Source organism: Gavia stellata, chromosome 30 (genome assembly GCF_030936135.1).
Source record: "Gavia stellata isolate bGavSte3 chromosome 30, bGavSte3.hap2, whole genome shotgun sequence".
In the NCBI taxonomy this organism is placed as follows: Eukaryota; Metazoa; Chordata; class Aves; order Gaviiformes; family Gaviidae; genus Gavia; species Gavia stellata.
This window is the reverse complement of record NC_082623.1, coordinates 1,419,961-1,447,267: the sequence shown is the minus strand read 5'-3', so window position 1 is coordinate 1,447,267 and position 27,307 is coordinate 1,419,961. Positions and strand designations below refer to the sequence as shown.

The following is a 27,307-nucleotide window of genomic DNA, read 5'->3' as shown; positions in this document are numbered from 1 at the left end:
GGCTGGGCACGGAGGACCCCTCTCTGCTCTCTCCCAGCTCCTAGTTGCCCAGCTCGGCTGTGGTGGTGCTGGCATTTTTGTTGGTTTTGCAGCAGAAGTACTGGTTCCAGATCTGCAGGAAGGCTGTCCGGAACTTCTTGATCCTGAAGGCGTAGACGATGGGGTTCATGGCCGAGTTGCCGTGGGTGAGAAAGATGGCGATGTAGGTGAGGATGTGCGGTGTCTCGCAGGATGGGCAGAACAAGGTGATGCAGTTGAGGACGTGCAGAGGGAGCCAGCTGAGCGCGAAGAGGAAGAGCACCAGTGCTAACGACTTGGCGATCTTCAGCTCCTTCCCATAATACTTCTGGGGGTCGTTGGAGCTGGAGGAGACCTTCTTGTTGAGTTGCTTGCGGATGAGGTTGAAGACTTCCAGGTAGATGAGCAGCATCAGCAACAGGGGAGGCAGGACCCAAACGAAGAAGTTGAAGTACACCATGTACTCCATGCTGATGACCGTCTCAAACTGGCACTTGATGACAAACTCTGTGTGGCTGGTGTTCAGATCCTGAGTCCTCCGCATCTTGTTCAGGTTGTTCCAGCCAAACATAGGGGTGAGGCCCACCAGGAAGGAGACAATCCAACAGCAAGCGATGGCTACTGCTGCCCGGCGGGGTGTCACCACGCTCTTATACCTGTGGAAGAGACAACAAACGCAGGAAAGAATTAAACATAAGTGGGATGCTCTGCTTGGGGGTTAAGACTGTTCCACGTGGGGTGGCAGTGCCAGTGCTGAGATGGCATGATGCTCCTCCCTCCCTTCCTTGGCAATCAGTAATAGCTTCTGATAGATGCGTTAATGGACTGGTTTCTCTGCATTTGCCCTGGGGAACCTCACCCTGTCTCCCACCACCACCCCTGGCCCCAGGGATGGGCAGAGACCTCAGACATGATCCTGGAGCTCTGGGGGTTGATGCCAAGCCATCAAACGCATTAGAACCTGGAGCATGCCTGCGTGTCCAACCCTCATATCTAGGGAGGGTTTCAAGTCACTCCGGCAGCCCACCTTACATCTGATTGCCATACACCCAGAGCACCAGGTCACCCTTTCCTCCCCCTTGCACCAGCCCTTCCAGCACCCTGTCCCAGACAATTCCCCCTGTGCTGGGAGAGGAAATCATCAGCAAAAGCATCCTCTGGGACCCACTGGGCTGGAGGAAGGATCCTCCGGTGCTAATGGACCCCTAGGGAAGCTTCTGGGCACAGCCTGCTTCTTTTCCTAATGTGCTGGGCCGATCGACAAAACCCTTTTTCCTAATGGGTTGGTGCCAAGGGATGGAGGAGGAGGAGAGCTGTGCTCTGGCTGGGCTCTGGTCCCTCCCTGATGCCACTGGGGAGCACGCCAGGGCTGGGCTCATCTCTCCAGAGCTCTCCAAGCGGGAAGTTGAGCGTGCTAGATTGATTTTTACCCCTCAAAAGAAAGCTTCTCCTTGGAGGTCGAGAAGATTTGCAGCCCAAGTGTTATTGCTTTCCACCGGAGGGGATTGAACAAAGAACATTTTTCTGACTGTTTGCTGTGTTTTTCAGTGATGCCGGTGTTAACCCAGCCATGGGGACCATGTGGAGATGGCTGGCAAACCTGCATCTCCATCCTGATGCTCGGAGCTCCCTGCTGCATGTCTGCAGCCTTTGCCTATGGTGGAAAAATGGAGTGTTTTGGGGCTTTTTAATACATCCAAGAACCCAAATCCACTCTCTATCCCCCTTGAAGGTTCTTTCTCAAGACCCATTTCACAGGCAAGGTGTCAGGGCAGGAGCATGGAGGGGTGCAGGGTGGAGGGAGGGAGGGACATCAGTCCCCAGGAGTCCAGGGAGTCCAGAGCCTCCGCTCCCTGAGAGCTTTCCTGAATGAACCCCCTCTGGTCTGGGAAAAGATTCCCAGCATCCTGGAGGCAGCCAGGTCCCATGGGAAGGAGGTGGCAATGTGGGCTGCTGTTTCCTCTGAGAGCCGAGGCTGGAGCTGGAGGGTGATTTATTCCTTGTGGGGAGGAGAGAGGGCAGGAGACCCTGAGAAAGGCACAGGGCAAGGAGAGCTGGGGCACGGGGAGGATGAGGAGTGGTGGGAGAGCACCAGCGCTATGGGCCAAGCAAAGGGCAAGGTGGGGGGGGCGGGCATGGGAGCGGCAGGTGGCAGAGGGATACCGGAGGGTCCCGTGGGGCTGTGTGCTGGCTCGGGCACCCCACGTCACCAATAACAGGTCCTTGGGGAGGGCTGATGTGCCAACCCCCCCGCCCTAGCTCCTTCCCTCTTTGCAATCCCTGCAAGCTGTGTCCCACCTCCCCACTCCCGGGGGTTTCTGGGGTCTTCTACTGATTTTGCTGAAAGCGCTGCTGTCCCGAGTGCTCCCAGCCCTGCAGAGCTGTGCGACAGCCATGGCCAAAGAGACAAGGCTGCTGAGCAGCAGCGGTGCCACCGCGGTCCCCAAACACCCTCCCAGGGCTTGCAGCCTGCGCCCAGGCACGGAGCTGCTCCCAAAGCACCCGCCCCTTCTCCCCCTGCCCTCATGCCTGGGTTGGGGGAGCACATGGGACAGAATGAGCTCTGAGACCCCATTGTTAGTCATGAACCAGGGTTGGATCAGAGGACGCAGTGTTCACTCTTGCAGCCAAGGCAGAGGGGGTGAGGAACGGCTGCAGGGGGCCCAGCCCGGACGGTCCCGGCCCCCCACAGCTGCAGAACATTGCGTGTTGTTGCAGATGGCTATCAGGACAGCTGCGGAGGTCGGGCAGAATTCAAGTCCCTGGAAGCACGCAAGCTCACATGGTCCAGAGTGTATAACACAGCCATAACAGAGCAACCGCCCCTCATGCTGCCGGCTGTTTGTCCACCTCCCCACTTCAGTGCACATCCCTCCCACCTCCTCACTGCACATCTGTCTTCATCCCTGCACATCCATCCCTTCTCAATACACATCCATCCCTCCTTGCTGCACATCCATCCCTTCTCAATACACATCCATCCCTCGTTAATGCACATTCATATCTCCTCTTCACTGCACATTCATCCCTCTTTGCCTCACATGGATGCCCCCACCTCGCTGCACATCCATCCCTCCTCCTTGCCGCACATCCATCTCTCTGCCATGGTCCACATCCATCCCTCCTTGCTGCATATCCATCTCCACCACCTCGCTGCACATGCCTGGCCTGACGCATACAACAGTTCGAGCATCAGTACCTGGCTCTCCCTGCTCCTCGCTTCACTTCGCACCGTGAGGTTTAAGTGTGGAACTGCAGAAGCAGCCGGCAGCTGAGAGCAAAGCCAGTCCGTGGATCCCCCTGCACGTGTGCACCATGGTCACAGGAACCACGGCTGAACCCGAAAAATCCATAGAAGACAGCAACATTTGGAGCTGGGGCTTTTGTTCCTTTTGCTCCTTCAAGCAACAAGCCAAGGGCAGAGGCAGCTGCAGCACCCTGCAGGGAAACGTGCTCCCCGGGGGCTCACCGTCCCCCGTCAGCCCTACATGGAGGATGACAAAAGCCATAAAATGACTCTGAGTTCCTCCTCTGTCCACCCCACAGGGTCTGACCATGCAGTTCTCTTGGGGCTCAGCTGCTCTGAAGGCTGCAAACCCTACTTAAAGGAGGGAAACGCAAGATCCCACCTAACGCTCAACCCCATGGCACAGGGCGTTTCGTGGGGGGCGATTAGCAGAGGGGTCAGGGGCAGACTTTGCTGTTCCTGTGTTTCTTATTTGGTTATGCCATAAAGAAAAAGCCTTTCTCATTTACCTCATTTTGCATTAATATGATAGGCCTGGAGTTTGGTACGGGTCTGGGAGGCAGAAGCACTAGAAGATGCTGATAATGGCTCACAATTAATAAATAATCTTATTATTATCATCAACACTGGAACAATTGCTACCATCGTTGCAACTTTATTGCTACTATTATTTTTATTAACAGCTGCGACTAAAACATCCATGATAAGAGTCACCACCGTCATCATACAATTTGGGTTTGTTTCCTTTGTCTGTGGGGTTTGGAGCCTGACCATAATTGCTAGATTTTCCTCCTGCCCTCCCTCACTGGTGGTTTTTGCACCATCCCTTCCCCACAGAGATGGGTATCGCCCCAAGTCCTCCTGGACACCCTGCCAAGGCCAGGAGAAAGCAGCCTGGAGGGAGCACAGCAACAGTCCAGCCTCATTGATACCCCAGTGAAATGGGATGGGCAGGACCTTTGGTTTGGTGTGGAACACAAATGTCTGTGAGGGTTTGGAAAATAATGCAAAGAGGCAAAATATCAATTATTGATAGAGTGCTGTTTGCATCCCCCGAGGCAGTGCAAGAAGTGATGGTTGGAGGCGGAGGCAGACAAATTGTCCCCAAGGGCTGTGCAGCGCTAAAGGGGAGAGATGGAGCAGGCTCCTCCAGGGAGAGATGCTGCCTTGTGATGGGATGCTCTGGGAGATATTACAGTCTAAGTTTCTTGGGCTGAGGATGGAGTCACAGGGGGAGACCTGCGGCCCCTTTTCTCCAGGAGATCATGAAATGCTCCCTGGGCTCTCATGCCGAGGATGCTATCTGCCCTCCTTTCCCTTTGCTCGTCACTGCCAGACTAGATTCAATTTCTTCTGCCACATCTTGATGTGGCCAGACCTCTGCATCCCTGTCCGCTGCAGCCAAGGGAGCTCAGCTCAGCCCAGGAGCTGCTCTTTAGGTGTCTGGCACTGGGTGGGCAGAGTCCCATGACATATCAGGACACATCTGAAAACAAATGGAGAGCAGCGTATCAGTTGCATTTCTATTGATTTGACTTCTGTCTTCGGGTCTGTCCCCCAAGAAGACAGGAGGGCTCATTTCTTAGACCTCCCACCCACAGGTCAATCCAAATCTAGCACTCACAAAATATCTCCTTTTGTTTTGATTGAAAAAGCTTCAGAGATTCCAGGTCTGATTTGAATAAAATTTGTTTGGTTTTTAGTATTTCAGTGAATATTCTTTTTATCCAGAAAATGCTTGCAGTTGTCCAGACAGCTTCAAGATGCGGCTTCGCTGGTCCTTGCTCTGGTAGGGTTTATTGCAGTGCAATTCCTGGGGAATTAATTCATTAATGAAGGCAGGCCATCGCTAATGAAATGAAGCTGGAGCCAAGGTGGTAGGAGGAAAGGAGGCCAAGCTGACATGAAGCTCATCTGCATTGTGAACGCAGCAGGGAAAAGCAGCCAGAGCATGTCCTGATCTAATTGAAAATCTCTAGACAAAAGTGCTTTGATCTCACAGGATTTTGGTTTCTGCTCCTTTTTCCTGGCTGTATTTTTGCTTCAGGTCTTCCAGTGTCCTGGAGGCCGCTGGGTGGGAAAACTCAGATGTTGGTGTTGAAAGCTGTTTAGAAATGCAAAGTTGAGAAATGTGAAGTGGCATCCGGGTTCTGCAAGGGGCAATCTCAGCCGCGGCTCAGGGCTCGGACAAGGAGGTCCCTGGGCACCCGCACAAGGTGGGAAGTGCTGCAGAAGGGACACTGCATGACAGAGGAACCCTGATCATGGCTCCTTTGTCACCTCTGACCCTGGACGTGAAAAGTTTATTCCTTCTTCAGTCTCTTGCTTCGGCTGTTTTCCTTCTTCCCTTCAGATCTCTTTTGCGCTTCATTTAGGTAAAAACCCTAAGTTCAAAATCTTAAAGGTTATCAAGGATTTGAAGGTGCATTGAAGTGTCTAAACAGGTCTGTTCACATTGGCATAAATGTCTTTTGGCACCAATGTCCCTCTTGCACCATTTGAGTGCATCTCCTATTTGTTCACATCCCTCCTATGTGACAGTTGGGAGCTTTGCGGCTCTTTGGGGTCAAACACCAGCTGCTCAGCGCTTCACACTCCTGACAGCATCCATCCAACAACTGCAGCAAGTCAACGCTCGTGATGGGTCCATGTTGTCTGCAAACGTGGGTGGAGCTGTTGGACGGCTCCCGCCATGAAGGCATTTCACACCCTCCTGCATCATCCCAGCAACTCTCACAGCCAGGTTGACAGGAGGCAATGACACAACCATGGAGGTGATGTGAGAAAACATCTCCTGGGCAGAGGGGTGCCAGCACCATTTCAGCACGTTGCTCTCATGGTCACATCACTTCTGGTTTTCCACCTTGGAAGAAATGTGGGTTTGTGACTGCTGATGGATACATGGCCATGTGAGCGGTGGCCTTGGGAGGGATGGGTGTCAACTAACATCAGCCAAAGCTGGTAGCTAGATGGAGCTCTGCATGACAGCCTGTTCCTACAAATGCTCGGAAGGGAGGAGACTGGCCCTATCACCATCTCCTCCGGGATGCATGGGGATTGTCCTGATCCCAAAATCCCAGACCTGTTGCTTGTCAGATGCCAGCTGGCATATAAAGATGTAAAAAACTGGTCCAAAACCCATGGAGAGTCTTTCAGGTGAGTCAGAATAGTGTGTCCTTCTGCAGCAAGGACATTGGTGCTGGAGACCCTGTCCTGCCTCAAAACAGCCCAGCAGCCTCCATCAGCACAGTATTTCCAGCCTGACATGGATGTACTACCACAGAGACACTTCCTTGTGCTCCAAAGGGACCAGGAGGACCCAAGGTGCCCTGTGCACTGTCCCCTCCCAGTTGGTCTGGGAGAAATTTGAGCTATAGGAGAAACCTGAGAAGTGCCAGCAGGCCCCTGGGACAAGAGGGGACAGGGGGACACGGTGCAAGAGGACAGGCCAGGTGGCTGTGGCAAGGTGGTTTCCGCTGCCTGGCACCATACCCATGTCTGTTTGCTCAGGGTGAGCACGAGCTCAGCTGGAGGGCACAGTCGGGTGAGGACAGCATTGGGTTTTTCTACAGGTCACACTTTCGGATGGGCTGAGGATGGGTTCCCATGGCAGGAGAGGCACTGACGGGGACACCTTTCACCCACCACCCATGCAGATGGGGTGCATCCCAAATGTCCACTTAGAACCAACCTGGCACCCCAGGAGCAGACAAAGCCCAGGTCAGGGTCGCCCTGCTCCCATTGTCACCAGCTGCCCCAGTCTGCAGCATGCACTGGGACAGCCTAGAGGACCACAGGAGAAGGGTGGTCAGTGCTCCCTGAGCTGTGTGCTGTAAGAAGAGGTGGCGGCAGGAGGTCCAAAGCTGAGAGTCTGCGAGGGGCTCCTGGGGTGGATGTCCCTGATGGGTGCCGGGTCCTCCCTGCTAGGCTGCTGCAAGGTCCCTTACGTGCAACGAGCCATGATTTCAGAGGTCACGGCTGCCACCGCAGCTGGAGAGTGCCCTGCAGAGGGGCAGAGCGGGGCTGGGACCACCCCACCGAGAGCCAGAGAAGGATTTTCTTGCCATATGGTCTCTGTTCTCTTTGTCATCAGCTCTACAAGCAGCTGGCACTTTTCTAAGCCCTATAGCTCAGCCCACACGTGGTGACCTGGGGTTACAGCAGCTCAGCACCCCAGGCTCAGCAAAGAGAGGAGCTGGGCATGACCAACCCTCTTTGAGGACCTCTGCTCCCAAAATGCTTTGGGTCTCCTCCACTGCAGCAAGAGGAGACGACACCACACCATGAGGCTGCTTAACGCAAATCTGGTCCAAAGCCACCATGAGAGAGGCCGAAAGCATGTGCAAGGGGGTGTATAGTTCCATAAGTGCACCGGGTTGTGTGCGTCCCACTGAAGTTCCTCCTCGTCCTGTCTATGTCCAGGGTTTGGTTCTACCATCCTAAAATGGTAGCTCTCTGCATAGGAATTACTCTGCAAAGCGCAAGCGGCTATGGCCAGGCGAAGCATCTGGCAAGTCCACTGAACGTTTCTAACTGCTTTTAATAGCCAGTAATTCTTTAATGGATAAAGGCGAGGGTGATTATGAGGCTTATGAGAACAAATCCATCCTGTCAAAATTGACTGGTCCCCACACACTGAGATGCAGCATCCCCAGGGCTTTGGTGAGTGCTTCATTTAGTGGTGGGTGAAGCTGGAGCTGGCCACAGCTCCAGCAAACAGCAAGAAAAAGGAGGGTTTGTGCTTTGAGCTTTATCAGAGCAGGTTGTGCAGAGATCTGGACTGTTTGCAGCCCTCCTGGACCCCAGACAGGGTCCAGGGAGATGCTGCTGCTTTGGTGTGGGTCCAGCCTGCCCTGACACATCTCCTGGGACCTTAGAGGCAGCCCTGAGATCTCTGAGGACTGCAGAGGGATGTGGGCACATCCGAAAGCAGCCCTAGGGACACAAACATCCCCACAAGAAGCAGGACCAATAAGGTGGAAAAGAACTTTATGGGCTAAAATACCTGGAAACGGGGAATGGTGCATCTACAGGGCAGCCAGGTTGTGCCAGGGTATCTTCACCCCAGACTGGCAGTACAAAACATGAGAGTCCATCAGGGATGTCCAGCCAGCAGATGACTACAAGTGCGGGAAGAGGTGTCCTTCCCCGACTGTAGTGGTCCAAGGCCTGGACCCAGCGGCCAGACACATCCCCCCCACCTCTGCCACTCTGCTGATGACATCAGTCCTGGTGGGATCAAGCCCCCGAGCACATACCACAGCTCGGCGCACCTTGAGCTTGGCATCTCCCATGGGGCAGCATCGCCCACAGCCTCATGAATCTACTTAAGAGCTTGTTTCTCTGCTCCTCAGTACCCGTACACACACCTACACCATCCACCTGATTTTTGAGACTAAACCTGCCACGTTTCAGGTTCCAGCTAAGGGATCTAGTTCAATCTTTGCGTGCTGAGCCAAAGAGGCTTCTCTTATCACATGTCTGGTCCCTGGGATGTTAGGAGCAGCCACAACATCACACCAGCCTGGATGGGTTCATTGCCAAGCAGTCACAGCCCCCTCCCAGGGCTGCTCCTGGCCTCGGCAGAGGGGTAGCTGCTGGCTGGATCTCTGCAGCCTGCTTCATTCGGGATGTCTGTGCCACTGGACTCTCTGGGCTCTGGCAATGAATCACAGCCCATCTTTGGGAACAAACCACAGGCTTCCAGTAACTGCAGAGCCTCTTTCAGATCACTTGCCCAGTTGTCTTCATCTGAGAGGTGGGACATGAGTAACTTCCATGGCGGCTCCACTGCCGACAGCTTCCCCTTGGGCATCCCAATGGCTCCCACTGCGACAGGATGCTGCAAGGGGAAGGGGGAGCACGGGAGGGCTGGGGATCGCAAGCGGGGAGGATGGAAAGCACAGGGACCTTGCACATGCCCAAGGGCAACTTCAGGCTCTGCCCCAGGTGCGGGGGAGACACTGCTGTTGTCCAAAGAAGGCAAAGGAGCGTGTGTTGTCCACCACTGCTCAATGAGAAAGACAATTTTTCTCACATCCTTCAAGCAGCATCCTTTGTGTATGTGAAGTTAATCCTGTTTTCAAACTGGTCTTGGTTTACAGCCTGTGGCTGGATCCTGACACGTTCAAGTGCTCTGTCACTACGTAAGCAGCAATTGTCTGCAAGGACCACTCACCCGGTGTTCAGCCCTCTCATCCCAAATGTGGGTGGGTGGGAGCTAAGCAGGGGGCTGGGGATGCCCATTGCATCCGATGCCTGATGGAAATGATGAATTTATTTGTGCCTATCGGGGCGTGCTGCCCTCTAACCCCAGGCAGACCCTCCATGCCCCAAAGGGAGCCATGGGACCACCCAATGCCGTGGGCAGCACTGAGTGCATCCAAGGGTGCTGAGTACAGACGCTGGTGTGTCCATGCTCTGGATGTGTCACCCCTCTGATGCTGTGTGACAGTCCGGAGGGTGTCCCTCTCAATGGGGTACAAGTCGCACTGAGCCACAGATTTGCTGCCTGTTTCCTTATGGGATAAGAGGCAGGATTTGATCTCACGCACCCAGGCGGCACCAGGGCTCCTTCCCAGCTCCACCATGTGTGGTCACAGCTCTCCAGGATTTTCCTGGATCTTTGGCTTCTCACTCCAGGACCCCGAGGTAAGTGGGAGGGAAATGATTTAACACTATTGGCAACGGCTGCAAAATCATGAAACGAGCTGCAGAATCTCAGAACCAGGGGGAAAAAATGTGATGTTCTTGTCTTTTGGCTCCTGGTTGCAGGCAGCAGCATTTTTGAGCATTTCTCTGCAATGCAAAGCATGAGAAAGTGCTGCTTTAAAAGAGAAAAGAAACAAAAGGTAGGATTCTTCCATAGCACCAGGGCTTTGAGAATTAGGGCACATAGAAAGGAACAGCCCAGTCCCTAAGAAATGTGGCCAGCAGGACTGGGGAAGTGATCGTGCCCCTGTACTCGGCGCTGGTGAGGCCGCACCTCAAATCCTGTGTTCAGTTTTGGGTCCCTCACTCCAAGAAGGACATTGAGGTGCTGGAGCGTGTCCAGAGAAGGGCGACAGAGCTGGTGAGGGGTCTGGAGCACAAGTCTGATGAGGAGCGGCTGAGGGAGCTGGGGTTGTTCAGTCTGGAGAAGAGGAGGCTGAGGGGAGACCTCATCGCTCTCTACAACTGCCTGAAAGGGGGTTGTGGTGAGGTGGGTGTTGGTCTCTTCTCCCAAGTGACTAGCAACAGGACAAGAGGAAACGGCCTCAAGTTGCACCAGGGGAGGTTTAGGCTGGATATTAGGAAAAATTTCTGTACTGAGAGAGCGGTGAAGCATTGGAAGAGGCTGCCCAGGGAGGTGGTGGAGTCACCATCACTGGAGATGTTCAAAAAACATGTAGACATGGCACTGTGGGACATGGTTTAGTGGACATGGTGGTGTTGGGTTGATGGTTGGACTTGATGATCTTAAAGGTCTTTTCGAACCTTAGTGATTCTGTGATTTTGTGAAATTATGAAAGCTGGCTACATCGCTGATGGACAGTGTGATGGGCATGATGGACTTGTTTTCAGTGTTACCCGGTGCAATAAATTTACTGGACATTTTTAGTGTCTAATCAGTTTTGTTGTCAAAAATAGAAATTCGGTGTGTGAACATCTCCTTGGAGAGGAGTACGGGTCTGAGTCTGAGGGCGGGTCCTGCATGCCCCCATCACACAGCTAAGCCCTTTCTACACTGGGAGCAACCCCACCTCCAGCAGAAGAAAATTTCTGCAGGGCCAGAAGGTTTCAGGAGGACACACTCAAAACTCACGTGCATCCCTCTCTGGACAGTGTGCTGGAGGTGTTTCTCACCCAGATCGTGGTGGTGAGACCAATGTGCTTGGCCAGGAGTCTCAGGTCATCTGCCCTAGCCATGCCGGACCATCACCCTGTGGATCTGGCCACCTCAAAGGCTCTCACACATCGGCCCTGCCCCTGCCATGGTGATTAGCTGGGAGCTGATTGCCCAGACCTGGCTCAGCAGCTGATCCTGTGTGTCTCTGCGTGTCACTGTGTGACTCTAATCAGAGAAGTCAGGGCGATGTACTCATGTAGTACAAAGAAGAAGGGATAAAAGGCAGCTTTGGCTATCTTCAGTGTAAATCCAGGACTTTGCTGGATAAAAGCACTGTTTTTTTCAATTACTATTTGTATTGCACTTGAATTTTTCTATGCATTGCATATTTTTGTTCTTTGTGCAAAAGAACCTCTTTGAAATGAAGACTCTGAAAGTCAGCTCCAAAAAGGAGAAGGGAGGGGGAAGAGGGGAGGATGAAGAAAGAAGGCAGCTCTAAAAACCACTTAAAATGCCAAATCTGTCAAATGTAGGCTCTATGAGAAACTGAAATTAGACAGCAGATATAAAATGCCTGGTGTGATTGGGCTCCGAGAGCCTCTGTGGTTCATACTCTGTCCCACAAAATGCTGTGGCTTGCAGAAAGCCGGCCATGCTAGGAGAAAGATGCCAGCTAAGGAAGTGCCTGGTGCCATCAGTACAGCACCAGGGCAGGTTGCCCAGTGCCGCCGTCCTTCCCTGAATGTCACCACCTTGCTCGGCGAATGCTGCTAATTCAAAGGACAAGTCCGTACCCAGAGGACACCTCCAACTAGGTGAGTCTGAAAAGCACTGAGAGCCATTGAAAGGCAGGAGCAGATCAGAGATCCCAACTAGGTCTTGAGACCTGCTGTTGGCATTTTATCTGCATTCGACAGGACATCGAGATCTGCTCCCTGGATAAATGGGAGGCAGGAAACTGGAGATAGCATCTCCCCTTAAGAGGCATTAACCCAGCCATGAAGCAGGGCTGAGATGGGTCTTTATCTCTCCAATGCAGAAGGACGCTTCAGAAAAAGAGATATCCTAAATTACAGCTGGAACAAGAGATTAGTATCGGCTGTCTTTTAATTTCTTGGATTTTACACTTCTGCTTGCTAACCTGACTCCTGATTTTGCAGTCGACAACCGAACTCCTCAGTTTCTTAGGCTACAACTTGTTATTGCTGTCCAGGATCCTCACAGCACAATTTGTCGCTGCAAAGGGAACATTTGCCTTCTTGCACTTAGCCCAGTTCAAAGATTAGTACATTCAAGACTGAAAAATTGGCTGGAAGCTCACAAAATGAGGGAGGTTGTTTTCTCTGCCCGATGTCTAAATGAGAATTAGGAGTGCCGACGAGATCTACTGTTTCTAAACCTCAGAGGACACAGTAACCCAAAACAACCAGTTCAGCGTCTTCTGTCCAATGCATATTTCCCCAGATTAAAAGATTCATTTCAAATGAAAAATGCAGTTGGCTTAATTTTTTTTTTTTTTTTTTTTTTTGCTAATGAGTTGGCTATATGTACTTTCAATTAGTGAAAATTGTTTTGGAGATGCCGTTTCATGCTATAATTGACTTCCAACTTCTGTCCAAACACAGCTTGCCACAGAGCTTGAGTAAAACCTGATATTCACCCCTCCACAACTCCATAAAAATGGGAGAAGTGAGGATCAGAGTACAGATGTGTCAAGCCATTAAGTTATTTACGTTGGGATGAATCTGTCCAGTGCAGATCTATATATCTTGATCAGCCAAATGAAATGCTAAATTGAAAGTGAAACTTCCAGTTAACACCACAATCAAATGTTCCCTCACCGCAGAGAATCGATCTTTTGCCAGGAAAACAAATAAAAAGTGCAAATGCAAAGCAAACCTGAAGTTTATTATTTAAACTCTTTCCTCTTTCAGATTTAAAAGATTTTTTATTCCCTTGGAGGAAAACTGATTGACCTTGTTGCCTGGAAGGAAGCAGCTCAGTATTTCCATCAGATGGTGGAGAGAAAGAGCTGAGACCCAAGACCAGGAATTGCAGCGAAATGCATCAGCTGGGCATAAATTACACCCTGTGCATCTTCCTAATTACTCTGGCAGTTAAATCCAGGCAAAGAGCAATGGGCATAGTCTGAGTCTGCCCAGGCAGACTGGCTGGCACAGGGCGTGGAGACGAAGGATGCATGGGCCAGGCAGGATCGAGTCCTCCCCAAGCGTGAGAACTGTGCGGGTCCCTGTGAAGCCTACGAGGGACCTGGCATCCCCCTTCCCTGGTGCACAAGGGACATGCGGTGCTGCAAGAAGGTTCCCAGGCTGCTGGAGATGGAGGTGCTTTGCTGTGGCTGGACCAGTGGCACTCAGGGCAGGGGATGGCCCTAAGGAGGGTGGCCATCTGCATCGCTGATGCTGCGGGCATCGTGGGAGTGGGTGTAAAAGCAAGACGGGGATGGCTGCTGGTACCAGAGCACCTTGAGCTCCCTTTGAGCAAACAGACCTCTCTGAGCCCATAAAGCACCTGCATCCCAGCAGTGCTGAACGTGGGGAATGATCTCCCTTAAAATAATCCCCTCCCGCCTGCACCCACGCGGGTGTCCGCCTGGTTCTGCGCAGGTTTTGCCATGTCCATCTGGATGCAGGCTGTGCTCTAAGCTCGCTCTCAGTCTCGACCGCTCAGTGCCGCAGGCGAACAGAGCCATTTGCACTGAGAAAAATGAGTGTTTCATTTTTGTGTGTTACGATGTTTAAGTCACTGAGTGTTGTTACCAGTGCAGAAAAGAAAGAGAAATAATTTAGTCTGTAAGACTGTGCTAATTATGGCTATGCCTGAGACAGCATTTCTCAGCATCGGCCTCTTGGTGCTTTCAGAGAGTTTGTAGCATCATTCCCTCTGTGAACAGATGGGGAAACTGAGTTGCAGGGGGAGAGGGCTATGACATGCCAAGTGAAGCAAGATGAACTGAGTTGAATGAGAAAGCATCCCTGGTGCCAGGAGCTGGCACTTCCCTTATTTGAAGGAGGCCAAGAAAAATCATCCAAATCCCTGGTTGCAGGGAGATGAATGGCCTGGAGAAGGTGGATAGGCACCCATGACAGCAATGTCCGGCTTTCTGTGCTCTGGCCCTCCTTTGAGAAGCGATGGAAAGGTGTTATTGTCACCCCAGGCAGGGTCTGGGACTGGGGGATTTCACCTCCCTGCCTCTGTGTCCCTGTGGTCCTGCTCGGACATTGCTGGGACCCAGGGGCCCAGTGCACGTCCGGTCTCAGGGACAGCATGGGCAGAGGCTGGCGAGGAAGACAAGGGAACGGGGCTGGGGAACAAATCCCCTTTCTTCCTCCAGCTCCTTTTTGTGAACAGAGACTTCCGTTCTTAACAAAAATCCAACCAAACCACCCAAGGCTGTGGCGGCTGCTGAAAGTGGTCCCCTGCTCAGCGCCGGGGGGCAAAACCCAGGCAAGGAAGGGATGCGGGGAAGGACGGAAAAGAGATGGGGCAAGGGCGTAAGGGGAGCTGCTGCGTCCCACCGAGCTCAGTGCAGTGAAGGGCAAACCCAGATGCTGCAAAACTTCCCAGTGGCTGATCGTGCTCTGCGCTGCCCTACATCACCAAAAATGATTCTTCCTCCCCTATTTGCCCCCCATCACCCATCTGGCCCCTAGCCTATAGGTGATTGCTGCCTGTGCTCTATAGGAAGGATAATCTCAACCCCTTGGGGTTATTTTATACTCTCTTGCTGATGGCATCACCAATGATGTCTCCTTAATACCCAGACCTGCCCGTTCAGCCGCCCTCCAGTTGGAAAGGCGGCTACGTGCCCAGCAGCAGGCTGCAGTGGGGCTGGGTGCTGGCGGAGCAGGGGGTGCTCAGCTCATTGCTATTCTGCAGGACACCCCACTGGCTGTGGGGCTTTTTTGTGGCCACCTTGGAGAGCATCAATTGCTCTTTCTTGCAACTGGGCATCCTGTGCAAGAGCCGTGCGCCTGCCCCGGCAGCTGGGCAGCCGTGCTGCCAGAGAAGGCATCTCCCTGCCAGGAGCCCAGACAGCCTCTGGGGCAGCTGTTTTCCCCTTTTGTGGGCTTAAAAGTTCAGGTCACCTTGGATGAGATGTGTCCTAAAAGGACCAGCTCCCTGGGACCGCTCCTCCCAGCCCATCGGCAGCCCACACGCTGGGTTCTCCCCAGCTCTCAGGTCCTGCAGCCATCCCTGCTGTGTCTGGCGAGATCATTTTGAAAAATCATTAATTTATCTCCAGAATAAACTAATGCTGTTCATATTAGCTCAGCTGTGCTGGCTGTCATTTCCCCCAGCTCTGAGATGGTGCTGTCCCCAAGGGGACGAGCCTCTCAAGCTGATCCTGTCCCTCCCAGGAGTCTCTCACCTGCGTGGTCTCCTCCAGGCTCCATGTCCTGCTGTCTGCAGGGACCACAAGCCCCCATGATCTGCATCTGGGCTTCCCTCACACCCCTGTGGGCAGGACTCTGAAGGGTTTTTCCCTGTCCTTCCTCCAGCCAGAGGTTTTCTTCCAGCCCATCAGTTTCTTTCAACTCTAAAATGACTCCTGTGTGTGTCATGAAGAAACTCATCTCCCAGGTCATTTCACCACGGTGCCTCCTCCACATTTTCCTCCTGTTTTCCATCCTTCTTTGTGTTGCAGTGACCTTTCTATCCCCCCTGCCTCCACACCAGAATATAGACCTGCCAATATGCCAGCTTTATGAATTTCAGAGCCCTCTTGACTCCCTCACGTCTGCTCTGACCCGTCCCACCAAACCCCCTCTCCATGCCAAGGCTCACGCTGTGACCCTTGAGGTGAGTCATTCCTCCCCGCTGTCAGGCCGATTTCAAGCATGGCCATTTGGATGCGATGGGTCCATGGCCCCCATCCCTGATCCTTTGCCTAGCCCTGCCTGCTCTGCCTTGGAGGCCCAGGGACTTGCAGGTCCCAGGCCACCCAGCCGGGTGACTGCCATGTCCCCTGTGAGCACACCTCCATGTCCAATAGTTTCTTGTGTTTGGGTACAAGCTGCTTTGAGATGTTCTAGACAGGAGACCTTGTTGGGTCTGGCCTCACTGACTGCAAACTGCAGTTGTGGGTCTGAGGGTCTCTCCAGATCAGACTTTGAAAACGGAGTCTGGTGGGCTTTGTCCCAACTGTATCCCGTCCAACCTCATGGCCAAACTCCCCTTTCTGGTCAACAGAGTCAACCTGGCACTTTTAAGACACAGTTAAGCTTATTCTCAAACTACGAATTAGCTAGAAAACCCATGCTGTGATGCACCCTGGGGTGTAAAAGGAGCTGAGGGTGGCTTGGCTGTTGGTGGCCACACGGCACATGTCCAACCAGAGCAAGACAGATGCCACATGCATGTGCCAAGGGCTGGGCCTGTGGCTCCAGATCCAGTCGCTGGGGAGGGGGTTGGTGCCGGCTCCGTGGCGGAGGATTGCCTGAGCCCGCCTGCACACCCAGCCCTGACCCCGTGAGTCACTTACTTCTGCTCGATCGCTTGCTCTGGAGTGGAGGTGGGACCGTTTCTGTAAAGACCAGGTGGTGACGACACCTCCCATTCATGGAGTCACATTCTTCCATCTCAGGGGTGGGGGAAGACCCAGGACCCCCCATCAAAGGGCTCCTGCATGCCCTGAGCCAGCTCCAGCACCAGATGGCCGTGGTGACGGCACACACCATGGTGAGCTGGTCCTGACTCACTCCTGACACGCTGCCTGCAGGGCCAGGCTGGGCTGGCGGGGACCAGGCAGGCTGAATCAGCAGTTTTTGCTTTGGCAGAGCCTCCTTCTGTAGGGTGTTTCACTTGTTGCCAGCAGCTGCACAGGGTCCTTGGAAAGCACTGGACACCATCGCCTCCACCAACCCAGTGCCCTTGGAAACACCTCTGTCACTCCAGAAAAGGGAAAAACATCTCCAAAGTGCTCAGCGGTGCTGTTGGATGTGTGACAGTCTGTCTAGGTGTTCCCAGGTGTTTTTGGGGCTCTGCTGCTCAACCACAGGTCTGAGGGACTATCGTACCATGGACACAGGACCATCACTCACCTGCAGTGAGGGACCTCACCTTACTCACTGCAGACACCTCTCTGTCCACCCCACTGTGTCTGGGTGGCCCTGGCTGTTGGTGTTCCTCACCTTCTGCTCAGTGGGGACTTCATGATCAGTTTATATTGCCATGGGATGAAGAAATGCAAGCTGGCTAATGTCCCATCTGGACGCTTTGTAGAGTAGGTCCTCTTGGGTTGACGGTACCCAACACTCCTGAATCACTGCTGTAGAGGAGGCAGAGCCTTGCTGGGTTCCATCCACCCATCTCCACCTGGTTTGATGTCTGTGTTCCCTGCAGGATAATTCATGGGCAGGAGCCCCCTCGCTGAGGGCATCTTCCCTACAGATGTGTCTCAGCCCCTTTTGACTCTCTCAGTGGATGGAGATGCTGTCACTTTTAATGAGGACCATTGGGCCTCCTGGTTAACCTCATTTCATTGAGTTACTCCTGCACGGATCACTGTGGCATGGGTTGGGATGATGGAGGAGCCTGGCTGCTGGGTGCCCTGGGCACGGTCGTGCCATGAGACCGGCTGATCACGGCACAGTGCATGAACAGAAAGGCCAGGTTGTCCCGGTACACCTCAGCTTCCATACCTGCTGTGCCCCAGCCTCTGTCCCTGCCTGGTGGGGTGACCCTGAGCGAGCGACGGTGCTGCTCTGTGCCTGTTTCCCTGTCTGCAAACGTGCTATTGCCCTTGCTGGGAAAGTGCCTTCAAATTTACTGGTGATGCATTGTCAAGGGTCAATGCTTTAAACTGAAAATCAGTAGAAATGGGGAAAAAACCCAACAAAAATATTCCCAGAGCATGATTTTGGGGTGTAGCGGGTGAACACCAGCAAGAAGGAGCTGGTTTTTGTTCATCACTCTGCAACACAACACGGGCAGACGTAAGCTCTGCTGAGGGGACAGATGTCGACTCCCAGCTCATGGGGTCAGGATGAAATGATACCCTGGGCGGATTACCCAGCACGGGGACCATCTCTTGCCCCGCTCAGAGATACAGGAGAAGGGCTGGGATGAGACAGGATGCTGCTGCCCAGGAAGGCTGTCCAGGGGCTCTGGAGGCCATGCATCTCCCCTTGCCCTTTTAATCCAGAAAATTTGGGAATAACCCCAAATATCAGCAAGTCCGCAGCACCTCTGCACAGGATTACCTGCTCTTCTCTCCTTCCCTCTGTGCTACCGGGAGCGGAGCATCCCACGGTCAGACCCTCGCTGCATCCCAAGGAGGGGGACACCCACAAACCCCAGCGTTTTTCCCTAAGAGCCCAAGAGCTGGGGACACTGCTTACAGCCCAAGTCGCTTCCCTCTGGCCAGCACGGCAGCATCTGTAGCTTTTTCGAGTGACCTGATTTTGCGTCTGTCGGCAAACGTCTCGTGGCGCCGCTGCAGCAGCTGTGCGTGCTCCCGCCGAGCCTAATCCAGACGTCCTCTCACCGAGGGAAGAGCCCTTGTGGCTTTGATCTCTGACTTAGCATGCTCTTGGCTGAAAATTACTCTGCGGATCACAGAATCATGCTGAAAACCAGATCAACCTGAGTATTTACAGGATCTCAAGACCAATATAACCTGCTGGTAAATCCCTTCCAGTTTCCAAGGCTCTGAGTATTTTGGTGATACCAGAATTGAGCTCCTGGTCCTGGACCAGCACAGCTCATCTGTGCACCCCGGATCTGGTTCAAGCAGGGCTCGGTGTGAAGTACTTGCTTTGATTTAGCACCCATACACTGAGCTGGTGCAGGGTGCTGGAAACTGCAGCTTGGAAACAGCCCAAAGTCTCCAGCAAACCTCTCTGGGCTGTGATTTCTGCCTTTTACTCTCCATCCTTGGTTCGGATCTGCCTGTTCCTTGGGAATGAAGGTGTCCATAGATGACCCTCGTTTGCTATAAATATACCTGGCAGAGGGCAGCAAGGGAAGAAACAAAAGAGGTGGCTGCAAAGACCTGCCAGTCCCCAAAATTTCTCCAGTTTAGGAAAAATGGGAGTGTTTTCCTCGGAAATTCAATCTGCCTTTGCAGGGGCAGGACCTGTAAGGATGGATGGCATCTTTTCATTGACTAATGGAGGTTGAAAGAAACCTCGATGAGCTCCTGGGCGTCAGAGCCCCCCTGCAGCTCTCCGAGCTCACGCTCCCGGCTCTGAGTCACCTGGATGCTTTTGAAATGTTTCCTCCGAATTTAAAAATAAGCCTTGGAAGAAACACTGTTTGGTTTATTCACTTGCCTGGCTGGACAAGATTGCTCACCATTGCCCTCACTTATCATCTGCTGTTTTGGCTGGGCTGGCTAGAGACACCTCCAGTCACCCTTGCCTCCCTGGGGACACATGAAATCCATCACCTGGCCAGCAAATTGCTCTCAGATGGAGCATACGTTTCCTTTTCTTAATTTCATCCCATTACTCTGGCTTGAAACCCTTGTGCCAGCCTGAAAAATTGCTTCTGTGGTTTGATACCTCCCTCCTTCAGTGGGTACCATCCCCAGGGGACCAGCTCCCACGGGCACGGGGCCACCATGCACCCCAGCCTGTTCCGAAACCTCCCCATCTCCACCCTGGACACATCTTGGGTCTCAGAGCCCAAGTGTCTGGGGGGGGTTTCCTGGCACTTTGTGTTGGGAGTGCCGGAAAGATTTCCCATGGGTCCTTAGGTGCTTTGGTGCCTGGGAATTTGGGCCAAAGTAGGGTTTGATCCTAACATCCTCCTCATCCCCCTTCCCATGGCACCGGGGTGCCCATTGCTCTCCTGCCAAGACCCTCCACAAACTCTTGGTGGAGGAAAGGGGTGAAAACCATCTCGGACGTGTGCCCTGCTCCACGACCCAGCTGGCTGAGGGTGACGAGACTTCCTAGGCTTCCCTGTGACCCAGCCCCAGCTGGCCCCACGCCTGCGGCCCTTGGCAGGCCTGGAGAGAAGGGGAAAGAGCGCTGCAATCCCGGCAAGAGCCCGAGCTCAGGCAGCAGCCTGAAAAACAGGGGGGTCAAGGAAGGAAAGCTTCCCCCTTCCACTGCCGGCTCCATCCAAGAGCTCGCAGGCTACCTGCAAGTCCTCCTCACCTCCTGGCTTGCAGGCGCTGCAGTCCAGGGTGGAGGGATGCTCCTGCCATCCCTGAGCTGTTTTATCTCGTAAGGCTCAGGACAGGGCACTCCTGAACCACTGGAGAATGGCAGTGCCGTCCACAGAGCCACCCACAGACCCTGCTTTACCCTGGGCTCTCCCACTGCTGCACCCCAGCCTCCTGCCCCCCTGTTTCCTAGCAATTCCAGCTCGGTTTGGTCTAATTTCCATGGTTCTGCAGCCTCACATGTGTATTCAAAACCTTCAGCAACACAAAAATGCAGCTTGCCCTGGCGGGATGCTGCTCAGGATGCCGCAGGGTGGGAAGGGCAGGGCTGGGGGGCACCCCGATGTCGGGGCCCAGGCACAGACACAGAGAGGAGAGGTCCCTGTTGTGGAGTGAGAGACCCCACATACAAAGGCTCTTGCTACCAGCAGATTTCTCCAGTTTTTATCTTCTTGGCACATGTTTCAAAGTGTTTGAGGAAAAAGCTGGTGGTCCAAGCGAAGTGGACAAGGTGAGGACCCCCGAGGACACATGAAGACAGAACCAGACAGCATCCAGCATCCCCAGCCAAGGGGCTGTGATTCAGTGTGTCCCAAGAATATCAGCTCCTTCTGCCATGGCCCTCTTCAAAAAGCCCAACGCAGCATCTCAGAGCAGAGATGGGGGGCCCTGAGTCAGCGGAGGCTGGCGCCAAAGGAGCTACATCCCCCCACAAACATCCCTCCGGCACCATCCCCTCCAGCATCCTGCCGCCAGCCGCCGCGGGGATGCCGAGGGGCCGGTTCCTGCTGGACGCCCCTGGCTGGCTGCTTCCCCTCCCTTTGAACTCGTTTCATCTTCCCCAAGCGCGGCTGTGAGAGGGAAGTTTGGGCTGGGCTGGGGGACCCCGCTGCGCGCCGCTGGGGGGGATGACAGGACGGGGGTCCTGCCTGGCCGCCGGGTGGGAAGGAAGGATGCAAGAGGGGAGATGTGAGCTTTTCCACCAGCACGAAGCCAGCAAACCTATTTTAGGTGGTTTCCAGCTGTTTAGAGTGGTTCCTGTGGAGGCTGGGGAGCGGTACCCTCTGCTCCAGCCTGCTCAACCCGAGAGATGCTCTTGCATCCCTCCATAGTTGAGAAAAGGCCCCTTGGGGGGAGGCAGCATCCTTCAGACCCCAGGAGCCAGGAGGGACACTAGCCAGGGGTTTGGGGCAGAGGGAGAAGGTTCGGTGGGATATCCCGGTCCCCCAACCATGCTGGGTGTGCACTGGGTTTACCTCCAAGAGCAGGAGGAAGGACGTGCCAACTCAGAGCCTTGCAAGACCCCTCTCCATCCCACAAAATCTGCCTCCACCTTGCACGAGTTCCCCACATTCCTGTGTTTCTGTGTCCATGGGAAACACAGCCATGGGAGTGAGGAGGATGCCTGAGATGGAACATCGGATGCCGCTTGGGCATCTCCCACTGCCATCCCGAGACACATTACAAATGGTTCAGGACACCATTTACTCAAGGCATGTGCCAGCAAACACCCACCCCCAGAGCCGCAAAGCTTCCAATCTCCCCTCAGGGCTCACTCTCTGGCCGGGTGCAGGGGGAGCGGACGGGTCCACGTGTTTGCTGGAAGAAAGAGCAAACCTGTAGGCTGTCCCCTCAAGCTCACAGCCCCCAGCGCTGGGATGTGCATGGGCAGCCAGGAGCTGGCGCTGGTCTGCGATGCACCATGTTCCCCCCTCCATGCCAAGCTGCGCTTCCAGTCCCCGCTCCACTTAACTAAACAGAAAGCCTGGAAAGTCCAGTAGTGACTTTGCTTCTCATTCAGACAACTCTTGCCAGCCAACAGTCCTGTTGTCTTCTCACCCCAGTTGGCCAGTATGTGACAGGGACAGGGAAACCCTTGCACACCCCTTCATGGAACCTGAAATGCAAGTGGTGACTTACTGGGGACCCCCGGTGTGGAGACGGCATTTGCGGGGTGGTCGGCACAAGGATGGAGCAGGGATGCACGGAGCCTCTCTCCTTGCTGCTGCCAGTCCCTGTCACTGGCCTCTATGAAATGCATGTCCTTCCTCGCTGCCCCTCTCCCCGAGCCTCGGCAGAGCCAGGGCTGCCTGCGAGCGGATAGCGGGGCCGGGGGTGTGGGCAATCCCCATGCACGACAGCCCATGAGACCCCCTCGGCCACACTGGGCCACGCATGGGTCACGCTGGTGAGCATCCACCCCGTGACAGGCTTATCTGGAGACTTTCTTTGGCACAGGAGCAGGCTGCGGCGTGCACGCTGTCTGCTCACCCTGTCCCCTCCGTGCCTGACGCTGGCCAGCCACGTGCGGGAGGGGATGTCCCTGCTCCATGTCCTGGCTGCCCTAGAGACGTGACCAAGGCAGAGATCCCCCCGCATCGCTCCCCACTGCCTGCAAATCTCTGTGGGATGCCATCGCTCCCCAGGACTGGATGCCATTGCTACCTGTGGACCTCCGGGGACGGTAGCAGCTCTCCCTGAGGTCTCCCAGGCACAAGGGGCCACACGCGTCTCACCGGGGACCCGAATCCTGCCGAGGTGTCGCAAGCTTTCAGCACCCAGCACCAGTTTGCACACCGGTGGGTTCGGTGTCATGGTGAGGAACGACACCACGAAGCCGCGATTTGAGCTGTCAGTGCTGTAAAAATGTTTTTGGTATCATCTTTTAGCATCTAGCAACAGGCTGGGAGAAACTTGAGGCATTTCACATTCAGGGACTATTCTTTAGTGGCGTTCTCTGTCCTATTTGTGATCTACAATGTTGTTTTGCTGCTGCTGTGTCTAGGGCACTAAAATTACCTAAAATCACCGCATTTGTCAACTGCCGGGAATTCACACCAGGGAAAGAAGGAAACATCCAGGGATAAGTGAACAGAAGAGCTGGCAAAGCTGAACCCTTCTTGTTGAGGCTACGAAGACTTTCAATGTTAAAGTAGGCTACAAAAAGCCAGAGGAAAATCTTACGATGCCAAGAAATCAGGCACAAAAATGGGACAATGAAATTCAGGGTCGATATTGCATGGGAAACACCCACCCAAACTATACAGGATGGGGTGGGAGGGCTCTAACTTAATATTGCTCCCAGAAATGCTTCTGGGCTCAGGGCAGAAATCTCCCCGAAAAGCCATATTTGATGTTCAGAGGCAACAAGGGAGGAAAAAAGACTGGATTTGGTAGAAAAATGACAGATATGAGCTAGGCAGCGTTGCTATGTATAAAGCCGCAGTCCTCCCACACCTGAACCCATCCCCACCGTGCAGGGGATGCAGGAGGACCAGAAAAGCACCGAGTGCAATGACAGGGTGAGAATCACTTCGGTTACACCGACGGGCTGGAAGACGAGCATTTTTCAGGCTGGGAAAAATCACACTTAGGAAGGAAGTCGGGAACAGCCTGCGAAATCGCGTGTGGCAGGGAAGGGGTGGGCAGGGACCATGGTTTTATCCTGTGCTCCCCCCCTCTGCCTTACACTCCTTCACCAAGCAGCCTCCGCTGGCCATGGCTGCACGAAAAACCCTAAAGCAACAGATCTCTGGCCTGATCCAGTGGATTGGGGGATGCTGAGCACTCCGGAGCAGACAGTTGATCCCGACGCAGGTGCCTCCTGTCCCTGTCTCCTTGTATGGGAAGGCAATTCCTGCCCCAGGAAGGGTCCTACACCCGTTGGGGTCTGGGCAGCACCTAACACAGGGTGGTTGGGCTCCTTTTGGGGGGGTCCTTCTGCTGGTGAAGGGTCACAGACCCCTCCAGCAAATGGGCTGGAGCCCATGTCTGAACTGCAAAGGCGTCAGTGGGGTGACACGAGCTGGGTGTGTGCTCAGCCATCCTGGCTGGGCTGAGGTTTCCAGCAAGGCTCTCAGCAGCAGGAGCCTTCCCGGAGCCGACAAGCCCAGCAAAGCTGTCCCTGCAGCCCAGGCATGTCCTTGGACAGAGCAAGGGGAACCAGCGACAGCAACTGCACAGCGAGAGCCCGAGCCAGGTGTCACATCCTCTTCCAAACCCACTGACACCCCCCGGTTCCACTGCAGCTCCCTGGCCCCACGGCTGCCTCCCCCCAGCCCCAGGGGCTGTAGCACCGCACTGGCGGGGACTGAGCCTGCCGTGAAGCGGTTAAATATCTCCTCCTGGAGCAACAGATTTCAAATACAGTGTGTGCCCCTCATTTATGCCCCACAGTATTTGCTATGGGCTTGACTTTGACAACAAATAAGATGATGAGAAGGGGAAAAACAGGGAGAGGAGTCATTTATGGGGCAGACCATAGCCAGGAGTCTCTCCTGGGTGAGCCTGTCCCATGAGACATGACGGGTTGTCACCTCTCGTCCCTCAAAACCCCAAAACTGTGTCCCACATGTCCATGAGCAAGCAGGTTATCACCCCCAGGCTCCTGGGGTCCCCATGGCAGGGGAAAACCTGGGCCGAAGACAAATCTATATCATCCCCTTTCCACTCCCTGAAGCACCCCACTGCTGCTCTCCCACGTGTGGTGGGACACACTTTGTCCTGGCCACGGGGACGCTGAGAGGGGCTGCCCTGCCCTGCCTGCCGGCTGCCACAATGCAATCTCTGCCTGCACACCCAGCACCCCCCTGAACCCCCAAGTGAAGCTGCCCGAGGCTCTGGGACCCACCCCAGCCCAGCCTGCCCCGATTGCTACCGTGGCCAGCTGTGCCCAGGCTGGCAGCGTGGAGGAAGACCTTTCTCCCAGTGCTTCTCCAAGAGTTGGGGGCATCCTCACTCCCTTTTAACCCTTGCAGCACCCATCACAGAGCCCATCCCAACGCGTTTTCCTACCTGACGGGGATCTTCACCCGCAGGTATCGATCCACAGCAATGGCCAGGAGTGCCAGGATGGAGCTCTCGGTGAGGATGAGGACGGGACAGGCCACCATGAGGCAGCTGTAAAACTCCGTCTGTGGTCCGATGTTGATGATGATGGCCAGGGGGATGACCAGGGCCCCCACAGCCACGTCGGCCACCGCCAGTGAGACTATGAAGCAGAAAGTGGCATCCCGCAGCGCCTGGTTCATCTTCACAGCCCAAATGACCAGGATATTCCCTGGCACGGACACCAGAGCGATGAGGACTTCGATGGAGATGTAGGCAGCCTGGAAGGCTGAGACGGGGTGTGCCATGATGCTCCGGTCCCCTCCCCGCTCACGCTGGGGTCCCTCGGTCACCTGCAAGTGCACAGGGAGGCAGTTCGCAACTGGCATCGTTAACTGCGCTGCGAGCCGGGATGGAGCCTGTGCGGGGGGGGGGGGGGGGGAGTGGAAAAAAAACCCTCTCCCGTCTGTGCCGTCTCCTGGGGCTCCGGCCCCCCCGGGGCTCATCCTGCACCCACCTCCATCCTGCTTCGCAACCGCTCCCGGAGCTCCGGGGCGAGCGGGAGCCGCCGGCCAGTCCCGGGGAGGGCGGCGGAGCCCCCCCCGCCCCGCGGGGCCGTCCCGGGGCCGCCCGCCAGAGCCCCTCGGGCTCCCCCCCCCCCCCCCCCCCGGGGCTGCTTCCTGCCGCCGACCTCGCACCGCGCCCCGGCAGCAGCCGCCCGCCCCAACCCGCCTCACCTTGTCCTGCAAGCCGAGGGCTTGTTTTGGGGTGCCCTCACCCCAAAATAGCAGGAGCTCTTCAGCCGCAGGGTAAGGCGGGGGGCATGCTGGGGGGGGGGGCGGCCGGAGGGATGCTCGGGCCGCTGGGTACCGGGCTCGCCGCGGGGCTGTGCTCGGTCCCCGGTGCCCGGCACCGTTCGGCTCCCGCAGCTCTGCCAGCTCCCAGCCGGAGCATCACATGGTGCAGCCTTCCAGCCGTTTAAAGAGCGACTGACCCGATTTGGGGCTCGCCGAGGCCGGGGGGAACCGGGGGAGGGGGGGAGCCGGCGGGGGGGTGGCAGGACCGGGGGGGGGGAGCGGGGCGGGCACCGGCAGCGGCGGGAGCAGCAGAGCCGGTGCAGCCCCAAGCTCCCGAAACGGGTCGGGGGCCGGTTTTAGCACCAGAACCGGTTTTTGAGGTCGGGTGTGAGCTGAGGATCCGGGGAGGGGAGGCGAGCGCAGAGGCAGAGCCTGAGCTCGGGGTGAGCGAGGACCGAGCCCGTCACCCGGGCACGGAGCCGCCGCTGCTCCGGCTTCAGCCCCAGGACGGGGCCGGCACCCCAAGTCAGACCCCAACCGGCCCCCAAAGAGCTGCGGTGCTCAGCCGGGCTCTGGCTGACAATGTCTCACCCAAATTCACTGCTGAGGCGGGTCTGGAGCAAGCTCCAAAGCACCCTTCGTCTGCTGAACGGCACCCCTGGGTGCTGGGGGGGAGCTGCACCCCACACCGGTGAGAGGGGAAGGCACAGAGCTGAGTCGGTAGAAAACAGAGCTGCTGGGGCAGGCGGAGGGTCTTCCCTGTCCCCAGAGAAGGCATGTGGAGGAATGGTGGCCCCAAACTGGTGCTGAGGCTGGACCAGCTGCTGCTTAAGGTCCTGGGAGAAGTTTGGGGAAAAATGGCCACCCCCAAAATTTCCCCCTTCGGCTCGGTAGCAGAGAGGCAAGGGTCTGGGGGCTCGATCTGACTGACGGAGCTGAACCAGCTAAGCCCTCCAGGGACCCCCCCCAGGTGTGGACCAGGCACCTGCAAGGCTCATAAGTCGCTCCCCAGGAGTGGGGCTGGTTTATCCACGTGCTGCAGGGACCAGGACCAGGACCAGCTACGACCTCAGGTGTGGGGCAAGGGGAATCTCCCAAGCCCCATCTGCACCTCTCCCCATCTTTTCTCCCTCCTTTGGTGGGACTTGGGGCTGGCGTTGTCCTCTCCTGCTCTGTTCTGCCATGCTGAGAGAGGTCCCAACACCCGGATCTGCCCCTTGGGCCCGACCCTCAACCCTCTCCTCCACCAGAGCCTGTGCACCCCAAGGCAGGGATGGGAACAGCTGTGGGACCATCACAAACCTGGTGCTGGCCTCCTCCATCAGCTGGTGGCCCATGGGCTTCCCCCTCAGCTCCTTGGCCAAGTGGCCAGCATAGGGCTGGAGGGGTCAAGCATCCGAGGACCGGCCAGGGACTGTGGCAATGTGCCATCTCCGGCCATTGGGCTGTGCCAG

At 55.3% G+C, this 27,307-nt stretch overlaps 1 protein-coding gene across 1 annotated transcript; it reads right to left on the bottom strand.

Annotated features, from left to right (window-relative positions):
- On the bottom strand, positions 1-25,364 carry ADORA1 (adenosine A1 receptor). Its single transcript, XM_059831219.1, has 2 exons — positions 25,024-25,364; positions 1-674 (listed from the first exon to the last, which is right to left on the bottom strand). The coding sequence occupies exons 1-2, from the start codon at positions 25,362-25,364 to the stop codon at positions 41-43; spliced, it is 975 nt and encodes a 324-aa protein (XP_059687202.1). The 3' UTR covers positions 1-40.
- Between the last annotated feature and the right edge of the window lie 1,943 nt (positions 25,365-27,307).

Coding starts and splice junctions, on each gene's coding strand:
- ADORA1 (XM_059831219.1), bottom strand. CDS start 25,364: ATGGCACACCCCGTCTCAGCCTTCCAGGCTGCCTACATCTCCATCGAA. Junction 675..25,023: donor CGGGTGAAGATCCCCGTCAG/GTAGGAAAACGC, acceptor TCTCTTCCACAG/GTATAAGAGCGTGGTGACAC.